General features: G+C 45.5%; 1 protein-coding gene across 4 annotated transcripts; it reads right to left on the bottom strand.

The window, feature by feature from the left end:
* Positions 1-279: 279 nt before the first annotated feature.
* Positions 280-3824, bottom strand: TXNDC2 (thioredoxin domain containing 2). 4 transcript variants are annotated; one of them, XM_042911100.1, is made up of 3 exons: positions 3299-3824; positions 2263-2978; positions 280-2127 (listed from the first exon to the last, which is right to left on the bottom strand). In XM_042911100.1, the coding sequence occupies exons 1-3, from the start codon at positions 3396-3398 to the stop codon at positions 1270-1272; spliced, it is 1674 nt and encodes a 557-aa protein (XP_042767034.1). In that variant the 5' UTR covers positions 3399-3824; the 3' UTR covers positions 280-1269. The 4 variants fall into 4 exon arrangements, with proteins under 4 accessions (XP_042767034.1, XP_042767033.1, XP_042767031.1 ...); XM_042911099.1 differs by having other exon boundaries at positions 280-2262; positions 2398-2978; positions 3299-3822; XM_042911097.1 differs by having other exon boundaries at positions 280-2978; positions 3299-3821.
* Positions 3825-11553: the final 7729 nt, after the last annotated feature.

Below are 11553 nucleotides of genomic sequence, written 5' to 3' on the forward strand. Positions count from 1 at the left end.
GGCGCCTCGGTGGCTCAGTCGGTTAAGCGTCAGACTTCAGCTCAGGTCATGATCTCACAGTTCGTGGGTTCGAGCCCCGCGTCTGGCTCTGTGCTGACAGCTCAGAGCCTGGAGCCTGCTTCGGATTCTGTGTCTCCCTCTCTCTCTGACCCTCCCCCGTTCATGCTCTGTCTCAAAAATAAATAAATATTAAAAAAAATTTTTTTTTAATTTGTTAAGAGGTTAGACCTCATATTATGTGCTCTCACCATCACCACCACCACAAAAAAAAGACGACATACAAGGAAACCTCTGGACGCGATGGGTATGTTTATTATCTTGATTGTGGTAATATCATAAGTCCATGCATATGTCCAAACTCATCAAATCGTATACATTAAATATTTGCTAGTATAGGTGTACGTATCCCATACACATTTTTCTTTTGTAAACACAAAACTCTGGACCAAGCCACCATCTGTGACCCAGACCTGGGCCTTTGGGCTCTGAGACATCTGGGAGCAGGTTTTAGAAACCCAGTTACCAGGAGACAAAGTGAGAAATCTGCCACCGGGGAGCTGATGTCATAATGGCACTGAGGATCACCCTGACTTTGACCTGAGTAATAAAGCGCTCGGTCGGAGAAACCAGAAGCTTTGGGCTCTGTCGAGGTTTTTGTGGGCATGATTAGTAGAAAAAGGCCTGCACTTGAGATCTGGGAAGCTGGCTTTGAGCTTGGCTGTGCCAGCCACGAATCCCACGCGGGGTGGGTGAAGCCATGGGATTTCCAGAGTCATCCAGAGCACTCCCTGCACCCAGAGGAGGTTAGGTATGATCTGTGGATCTTTCAAATTCTGTATTTCCCAAAGTATCCTATCAGAAACCCCAAAAGATATGTGAGCATGAGAAAAGAAGTCTCCACTCATCTTTCAATCACGTACTTGTACCAAAGAATTGTCTAAATTTCCACTGTTGCCACAAACACCAAATGAGCTGGATTTCCAAGGGTGAGTTCCCAAACAAATCACAATACAAAAATACGAGACAGGTGGATTCCCAATCTCCACCAAAGGAAATTTGACTATCACCCTTTCCTACCAATGAAAACTTGGTCACAGTAGGCTTCAGTGCTTTACCACTTTTCGAAAAGGTGGAGTTAATACTTAATAATTTATGAGCAGGGGGCCATTCAGACATACACTTTTGTTACGCCTCATCTTTTTTGGCAAATAAAAAAGCAATCACAAACTATCACGAGCCGACTGTCTACAATGCTTTCAGAATCCACAATTACTTTAACTCTGCAATGATCGCTTCGAGTTTTTCTGTAACGGCGCCGCAAAATTCGCCCACCTTTTCTTCTTTCTTATAAAACTGAAAGGTTGGGATGCACATGATCTCGAGGTCCTTCACCAGCTCATCACACTCATCAGCATCCACTTCCAGGAACACCACGTCCTCGTACTTGACAGACAAGGAATGGAAAAGGGGCTTGATGGTCCTGCAAGGCCCACACCACGTGGCTGAGAAGTCCACGGCCACCAGCCTCTCCCCAGCCTCCTTGAGCGCCAACTCGAAGTCCTCCTTGCTTAGGATCATCTTCACCAAGTCCACCTCCAGAAGCTCCATTGACCCTGATGCCTTCAGGACGTCTCCTTCTATGGGCGGGATGGCTTCTTTTGAGGACTTGGGGATAGCACCTTCCTTAGGCTGGATGCTGTCTTCTGAGCAATTGGTGTCACCCTCTCTGGGCTGGATGCTATCTTCTGAGCACTTGGTGTCTCCCTCTCTGGGCAGGATGTTTTCTTCTGAGGACTTGGGGGTGGGGATGTGTTTGGACAGGGTAGATTTCACTAATAGCTTGGGGCTGTTGATCTGTTTAGACAGGAAAGGTTTTGCCGAGAACTTAGGGGTGTTGGCCTGTGTGGGCAGAATGGATTTTGCTAAGAACTTGAGACTCTTGCCCTGCTTAGGCAGGATGGTTTTGGCCGGGGACATGGGGATGTTATCCTGCTTGGGTGGGATGTTTTTTTCTAAGGAAGTAGACATTCCATCCTCCTGCAGCAGCAGGGTGGTTTTTTCTGAGGAACTGGGGGTGTCACCGTGCTTGGGTGCAATAATTTTTTCTGAAGAATTGGAGCTATCAGCCTGCTTGGGTGGGATCCTTTCTTCTGAGGGATTGGGGGTATCACTGTCCTTGGGTAGAATGATTTTTCCTGAAAAATTTGGGGTGTCAGTCTGCTTGGGTGGGATGGTTTTTGCTGGGGACTTGGGGGTATCAGCCTGCTTGGGTGGGATCCTTTCTTCTGAGGGATTGGGGGTATCACTGTCCTTGGGTAGAATGATTTTTCCTGAAAAATTTGGGGTGTCAGTCTCCTTGGGTGGGATGGTTTTTGCTGGGGAATTGGGGGTATCAGCCTGTTTGGGTGGGGTGATTTTGGTTGGGAAATTGAGGGCATTGCCATGCTTGGGCAGGATCATTTTTGCTGAAGAATTGGGGATACTGCCATGCTTGGGTTGGATGATTTTTGCTGAAAACCTGGGGGTGTCCACCTGCTTGGGTGAGATGGATTTTGCTGAGAAACTTGGGATGTTAGCCTGTTTGGGTGGAATGGGTTTTGCTAAGGGATTGGAGATGCCAGCTTGCTTGAGCGGGATAATTTTTTCTGGAGAATTGGGGGTATCAGCCTGCCTGGGCAGGATCATTTTTGCTAAAGAATTGGGGATACTGCCCTGCTCGCGAGGGATGATTTTTGCTGAAAAACTGGGAGTGCCAGCCTGCTTGGGTTGCATGGTCATTGCTGAGAAATTGAAGATGTTACCGCCCTGTGCCGGTGGGAATATGACCTTGAGCTGTGGACCTTTGGATTGCTTTGCAGGCATGTGTTGTATGTTGTCGGCCTCCGAAGCCGAGGCCTTCTCCTGGATGTGTGCTGTGTCCAAGAATTCTGGGACCAGGGGAGTCACGTGGCTGGACAGGCCCTGTAATAATGGACTTTCTGAACAAAAAAGTAAATAAGTAAAAATGCAAAAGAAGAAACAACAACAAAAATTCTTATCACGTACTCCAGGGAAGACCAATGCCATGGTTAGAGCCCACAAATGTAGTTTTGTGAATGACGTATCACTGTGAAAAATCACATTCAACAGAAGGCCAAGCAGCATGTGATTACGCGTATCTTTGGGTAGAGTTGTTTTTTTTAAAACTACAACTTTTCTCTGCTTCAATACTGCTGTCTGCTCCTTGAGCACATGGGTCCCTAAGGTGACCTCCCCCCCCCCCCCCGTCCCCTGCCCCAGCCCCCCCCCCCCAACTTACCATTAGCATCACTTTGATCGGCTTCTTGTTTCTCTGGACTCGTGTTCGGATCTTCCGGGGTTCCAGCTCTATCACTTTCCACTTCCTGTTCCTTGTCCATATCCACTCAGACTTCACACGTGCCTCAGAGTGGAGACGAGGCTGTACCCTCCAACTTTCTCCAGCCTCTCCTGCCTGACATCATAATATGAGTAACGACTTGCATTCGGGTGGTACTCACAGCTGGCTTTCCCTCTTTGTACTCAGAGCAGTAGTATTCGAGAGTCTCGTGACAGCCTTGGTTATGGTGGCCGTGCCGTGTGTTAGGCTGTGCCCGGTGCCTGAAGTGCATTCATAGGCATTATTTCCTATAACACAACAAACCACTGAGGTAAGTACCATTATGATCCCCGCCTTACAAACAAGAATACTGAGCCCTGGAGAAGTTATGTAACTTGCTCAAGGTCACAAAGCCAGGAGACGGGCGGGTTCCAAGCCTGCTCCCTGAATGCTACGCCAAACTGTGCCGTTTGCCAAATCCCTGCCCAGCATGGTAACTCGAAACCACCTTTCCTACAACCTTCCTCTAGGACTCTCCGGCTCCAGCTGTCCCTTTCTGACTCACCCGCTCTAACCATCTAAGTGTTTCCTCCTAATCACGTTACCCTCCTCTGCAAAGTCCTGCCTGACCGGCAGGTGTTCGATTTGACTATTTGGAAGGGAGTAGATTATGACGCAGAGAAATTCCCTGAGAAGAGGTGAAAACGTCACACCTTCCATCCCAATAGATGGGGAGCCAAGAGAACGGGTACATAGATGTGTTCAGAGGAAAGCTGACAGCAGAGGAGTATTTGCCTGGGCTCCATTGGGGAGGCCAGGAAACACCCACATTCACATGGACTCCACATCGACAGGGCAGCGTGGGTCACTGGCAGAGGGTGTGACTGGATTCTTGGGCCTGGCGCAGGCTCCTGGCCCCACAGCCTGCTGTACACATGCCAGGGCTCTGGAAATCCTGCACAGCCAGTGCTGGGGCTGTGAGCGTCCCTCGAAGACCAGCAGACCTATAGGGGCCTCGAGGAAGAATCGAGAAGCCACTATGAAGGGGGATTTGTGATGAGAGGGCAACGACTGGAGTGACAGGTTCAACCAGTGGGTGAGAGCACGGTGCCCCAACCCCTAGATGGGCCCGGTGGTCCTCAGCAGTCCTTAGTCGAGGCAGCAGGCCAGACTAGCCACTTTACACGCGGAATCGGAGCCAGAGGGCCGGGCCACAACTGGGCTGCACGGCCCTGTGCACCCAGATATTGTGGAGAAAGGGGAGGAATTGGAAAGACTGAGCTGCTACCAGAATGACAAAAAGGTTCATCAGGCTGAAAGTCCACAAACAGGCAGATTGAATTCCTGCCCCTCACTCCTCGAATCCCCATCGAGACAAGGCTCGTGGAGGAAGGAGATCCACTGTAGGAAAATTTTAAAGCCATAGTATATTTGCACATCTTCATGAAAGTGAGGAGATCTGTGACCATGGTACATTCATACTTGGGGACCTGAGCTGTGTTTTAGCTTTGGCAGAGTTGTTCGAATTATTTCTCCTCTTCAGTCTGAAATTCAGATGGATTCCAAGCAACCGGAAATATCAACGCCTCTGAATCCTTTTCATTCAACTTGTCATAAAATGTATCTTTTTCCCTTAAAATGTATTTTCTCCTTTAGCACAAGCTGGCCCCCAAATTGCTCCTGAACCCTTATGTCAGTTGTGGTTCTGTGAGGGAAACAATAAATCAGCTATTCTAGGCATAGAAAGATTTATCTAATTATAACATAGCTGGAAAGGCTGCCTCTGGGCTAGAGATCCTGGAATAATTCCTAGAAAAATGAGCAGTGCTGCAGACTTGGCCTGCCAGGGGGTGCGACCTTCATGATATCAGGAAGGCAGGAATCAGAAAGTTGCCGCTAAAATGGTTGACTTCAAGAACTTTCTGTTCCAGCTGCCAACCAAGGGCGAGAGAGCCACCGCTCCAACTCCCTCTCAGCTCAAAACTAGGGCTGAACTAGAAAGCTAGGGCAGAGAGAGGACGAAGTTGCAAGATGATGGCTTCCTTCGCATGCGGGTCCATCTACTGGTGGAATCTGTTTTGCATCCAGAACCCCAGGGGAGGCCAAAAAATGTGGTCTTCAGATTTCCAGCCCCTGCAGTGCAGGGAGCCACACTAGAAGTTGGAATAAACACTGCATGGAAATTCGTTTCTACGCCACGCTCGCAATGACGACACGACAGTCTAGTTTTTACACACTAGGCTGGCACAACTGTTTGGTTTTATAATTACAAAAATAATACATATTCAGGATGCAAACGTGAGGAAGCACACGAAGAAAAAAATAAGAATAAGATTGGCACTCAAAGTGCCAATCTTCAAGGATCACCGTTATCAATACTGTGATGTATATTCTTGTCTTTCTTGGATTTATACTACCGTAATCCTTTTCACGGAAGAATATATTTTGAATCCTCTCTTTTGGGTTTTGAACCTCCAGAACAGTGAGACATACATTTCTGTTGTTTAAGCCACCCAGTCAGTGGTATAACAGCCCTAGCAAACTAATATGGCAGCCATAGACATGGGCGTGGCTGTGTCGTAATAAAACTTTATTTACAAAAACAGGCAGGTGGCCAAAGGACATAGCTGGCCAATCCCCGCCCTATATAATCATTTTTAATGATTGACTAATGTTCTTTTTAAAGGATGAACTACAGTTTACTTAAATCATTTCATATTGACGGATATAAAGGTTGTTTTTATTATTTGCCGGTGTAAGCAATATAACCATAAGGATTTATAGATAAATGTGTTCACATATTCTTAATTAGTTTCTTAGAATACAATTCTAGGGGCGCCTGGGTGGCTCAGTCGGTTGAGCGTCCGACTTCAGCTCAGGTCACGATCTCACAGTCTGTGAGTTCGAGCCCCGCGTCGGGCTCTGGGCTCTGGGCTGATGGCTTGGAGACTGGAGCCTGCTTCCGATTCTGTGTCTCCCTCTCTCTCTGCCCCTCCCCCGTTCATGCTCTGTCTCTCTCTGTCTCAAAAAAAAAAAAAAAAAAAAGTTAAAAAAAATTAAAAAAAAAAAAAAAAGAATACAATTCTAGAGGGGCACCTGGGTGGCTCAGTCAGTTAAACGTCCGACTTCAGCTCAGGTCATGATCTCATCGTTCATGGGTTCGAGTCCCATACTTGGGGTGGGGATTATGCTCCATCTCCTTGAGGGAGGGGTATCTACATAAATTTATTTGGAATTTTTCTGTTTGGGAGGTGTGTGTCTCCCATCCTCCATTTATTTATTCCATTCATTTATTTACGTTAGTGTCGACTCATGGACATTTGTTTTATACCTTGGGTGATAATCCAGTACTATGAACTTTATTTGTTGCTCACATGCTCCCAGCTTTGACCCCTGAGAACTCTTTCGGTTGGCTCCCGTGTCCTTTTGATTTACACACACCTGTAGTTTTGTTTGTTGAGCATGTCCTTGCCTTCTGGCACTACAAGATGCTCCAGACTCATTCTATAGATTCACTGCCATATCCCTAGAATCGTCCATTTCTTGAATGAGCCCTGCTTCCTTTTATTGGAGAATGGTATTTAGAAAACAAAATCTGAGCTGGGTGTGCTTGTTGATACTGGGTGCCATTGCCTTTAGACTCAGTGAGCATAACTAGGAACTGGATACAGATGTAACTAACCTGTGCACACACACACCTTTATTGCTATTTCTCTATCAGTATCTGTATTAAGCGAACTATGAGTTCATATTGATGTCCTTGACTTTAATTCAGTACCACTTGGTTCGTTGTAGCCTTTCCCCCAAGCTTGTCTGTAAACTTCTATTCCAAAAGTGACTTGGTCCCCACTGTCTGCCACTCATTTATTTATTTGTTCAATTCCAGTAGACACAGATAATGGTTTCAGAATGGTTAACCTGTCCCTCCATGGTAAACAGCTTCATCACCTAGAACACAGCGCTTTTGTACGGTTCCTTTTGTCTTTATAGGCTTATCGTTTCTAGTCATTTCCGAAGTTACTTAGGTCGGCCTCTTCCCCCCACCCCCACCCCTTCAATGAAATTATGCCATACATTTGTAGTAGGCATTTTCTTTTGTCACATTCTGCATTTCATTCTGGGATCCCCTACCCTCTGGACTGAATTTTTTTCCAGATTTGCATACATTAAGGTTCACTCTGTGCTGTGGAGTCCTCTATGTTTGACAAATGAGTGTTATTATTATTCATCACTACAGTACCATACAAAATAGTTTCACTGCCCTAAAAAAAAATCTATGCTTCACCTAGTCAACCCTCACCCTCTTGCAAATTCATGGCAGCCACTGATTTGTCTCTGTAGCCTTGCTTTTTCTAGGATGTCACATAAATGGGATCATATAATTTGTAGCCTTCTCAGATTGACTTCTTTCGCTTAGCAGTATGTATTTAAGATCCCCCATGCTGATTTTTGTGTCAATGGTTTGTTTCTTTTGACCACTGAATAGATAATAAAGCATTTTAACTAAACTATAGGAGGTAAATCTAAGGCAAGAATTTGAGTGCAGGTATTTATTTGGGACATGATCTCCTGGGATCCTACCAGGAGACATTGGTAGGGCAGTGGGGAGGGAATCAAGCCAGCTGTCACTGTGCGCACTAGGGGTCACTCCCACTGGGGACTGGGGGAGAGTACAAAGCATACCTCAAGTGATCTTTCCTTCCTTCCTTTTGAGTGCTCTTTCCAGGGGCACCAAGTCTGGCATTTGTGCTTGCCCTGTGCACATGCTCTACCTGTCCCCTGCAGGGGCACCTGAGCCACCTAAGAGAGATGCAGGTGTTTGCAGTAAGTAGTCATTTGAGAATAGGGATGAGAGCTCACAGGCTGTGCATGGAGCAGGGCATCCTGTTCAGCTGGAAGGCGACGCTGCACAAAGCAGCTGTAACTGAGGAGTAGACAGAAGGGAGTAGGGAGAGAAGGTTTCCCTCTTCGGTGGGGTGAACACTGTCTTCTCTGAGCATCTAGAGCTCCAGAAAATGGGCCCAAAATGGCAGGGTCAAGGGCTGGCACTCAGAAAGAATCAGCTGGATGTCATTGCCATGTGCCTTTGGCGGCAACCGTGATACGAGGCAGTCTTGCAATTGCTTCCTGGAGCCACTGCCACCTTGGCAGAGCCCCAAGGGTCTCAGGGGCTTGGGTTCAGATGGCCAGAGGGGGCTAGAGCAGGATGGGGGAGGGAAAGGATGAATAAGCATGTGAAACGGGGAGCACAGTGAAGAGACCCAGAAGCCCCCCATAGAAGAAAGAGCTCCATGGCCAGAGAAATGCTATGGGGACTATTCTGGGGATCCAAGTGCATGCACAGGTGTGTGTGTGTGTGTGTGTGTGTGTGTGTGTGTACCCACCATAGTGAAAACACCAACTAATACCACTTCATAATATTTTATAATACACTGGCAGATATTATTCAGTTCCACATTTGTTGAGTATTTACGTAGGACGCAAATGAGGCTAGCCACCAGGGATAAAGAAACGAGCAGACCCCGGGGGCTACCTCCTTAGGGCATTTGTTGTAATGAGGAAAGCAGACACCACAAAATGGGGTTTCTATTCCAAAACGTAAGCAAGACCGTTTATTCAGATATACATGTATATGCATCTGTATGTATTAATATATGTAAATATATAAAATAAAGAGAAAACTGGCTTTGAAGGCGCTGCCTAACACCCACTATACTAATTGCTTTGAGCAGGTAAAGGGAGAGGAGAAATGGGTTTGAGAAAAAGATCAAAACGGACTTCAGCTTCGTCTATTATATTCAAATTCATTTTGCTTAATTAAATATGTGTGTGCCTGTATATCACAAATGCTTCGAAATCAAATGTTAATATTTGTTAATTCTATATGGTGGGCACTCATACATGGGTTTGTTGCATTAATCTTTGAGATGTTCTGTAAGACTTCACGTAAAAGAGGCGGGACACCAGCTGGGAGTTATTGCATGTCCTGATGCGGGGCAGTAAGGGCCACCATGGGCAGTGAGGATGACATCTTTCATGCAGGTGTCTCATGCTGCAGTCACATGTCAGTTCCTTGAGAACAGGTACCTCTGAAGGGATTTAACTAGAAGGTTCAACTACAGTTTTATGTGGTTCTAATCATATAGTTGTTAACTGATAGAGACTATCACTTCAAAAGAGGCGTGTTCATTCACAGAGAGTCACTCTACATTAAGAATTATTTTGTAATCAGATCAAAAGAGCATGTTTATTGTATGCCTGGTGCTAAAATAGAAGAATGCTTGGGGAACCTGGGTGGTTCAGTAGGTTGAGCGTGTGACTTCGGCTCAGATCATGGTCTCGCAGTTCATGGGTTCGAGCCCCGCATCCAGCTCACTGCCATTAGTGAGCCCGCTTTGGATCCTCTGTCTTCCTCTCTCTCTGCTCCTCCCCCACTCATGCTCTCTCTCTTAAAAATAAGAAAAAATATGTATATATATATATACAAGAATGTTTATTGTCATAAAAGCCTTCATTTCAGTACTCGTTGCTCTAAGCAAAAAGTGATCTACGTCTTACATTTCCATCCTATTTTTTGTCGTCGCTGTGACCGCTCTTTAAGTATTTTTCCCTAAAGAGATCAGAAAGCAATCAATTGGACAAGTCATTACACAGAGCTGGATTCGGTGTCTCTTGAATTTTACCAGGCTCACCCACGATATCCTATTACCTTTAGAACATCCCCCAAATCTGAAAGAAGTTGTTGTGGGCTCATGTAAAATAAATAGAGCCATAAATCCATTTAAACACCTATTAGAAAATTGTTTTTTACCTGGTTTCTCAGTGTCATAATAGCAAACATTGGAAAAACTCCTAAGACATTCTAAGTGTTTGTGTGGATTGGTAAATTGCTTACTATTCCTTCTATTTTTCTAGAGTATCCAAAATGTCAAGAATGGACATTTTTTAATGGGAAGGAACTTAATTTCTTAAAGACCAAGCAAATGCTCTTTTCTTCTACCTCCAAATGACTGGGCATACAGAGGATTTGTCATGAACCATCAGTATTTTACCTAAGGTGTGGATCTTATGCCTTTGTACCTGGCTCTCTGAGTTCAGTACCCCATTCATTCCTCATCAGTTCTAGACACAATGCTATCTATGTTTTGTTCAAGGAAGAATGGATTATTGACTTTACTCAGCCCCTTTGTTCTGGTATTTAACGCTCAACAACTTTTATGGTTGGAGAGACTTTTTGCATAACGTTGAAAGCTCTCCTATGTGAGTATTTACTAAAAAACTCTGGAGATGCTTTGGTAAGATTCAGGTGAGTTGTCAGTTTGATGGTGTTTTAATACCCATAGGCTTCTCAGAGACTTGAAACATGCACATGACCCCAGCTCATCACTCCTAGTGCAGGGGCTTTGCTCTGTTACACATGGTTCCTTGGATCTCACAAGACCCACCTTCTAAAGGAAGCCAGACAAGCAAGCCAGTGGAATGGCACCCTTAGCAGAGCAGAGCAAAACAATGGCTCCCATTGAACATGTCTCAGCACATTCATTGTGGTTTTGGCGCTCAGGGCCCCGGGAAGAGCCCAAGCTCACTCTCACCATAAGTGAGTGTGGTATTCCGTGGGCTCTTACTGAATGGATGGAGAAAGACATGAATGGGTTACAAGATGGATAATAAGAAACCATCAAAGGTTTACATTAAAACCGTTAACTTAAAATACACTTTTGCTCAAATTATCTTTATTAGCATCTGGCAGATCACCATCTCTAGCTTGGCTTCTGAAGAGAGTAACAGGAAAGTGGCCAAGGAAATTATCCCCATAAGACTTTTCCAACCCATCCATACCAGGAACAAAATCAGAACACTGCAAGTAAGTGAAATGAAAAACTGAAATGTCACCCCCTGACGCATCGTCCTGGCCACCCATCCCTTCCTGTCAGCACCACACATTTAGTGAAGTGATGTCACATGGCAGAAATCCATAGATCCCGCCTAATCCAAGTGTAAGCTTCGTAAAGATAAGAGAGATTGCCTTGGCGTCTTCGGTTGGTGGCCTGGTTTGCAATGCACCAGGCACTCAAGAAAAACTTGCCTGTGAGTTTCCCTTCCTTCCCGACCCTCTGAGGTAATACCTGATTAACTTCCTGACCCTCTGCTACAGCACTGAGTGTGGAGAATTAAAATGATAAGTTAATACCAGACTCTATGTTTAGCGCAAAAAG

The sequence above is a fragment of the Panthera leo genome, chromosome D3, assembly GCF_018350215.1.
Source record: "Panthera leo isolate Ple1 chromosome D3, P.leo_Ple1_pat1.1, whole genome shotgun sequence".
Taxonomy (NCBI): Eukaryota; Metazoa; Chordata; class Mammalia; order Carnivora; family Felidae; genus Panthera; species Panthera leo.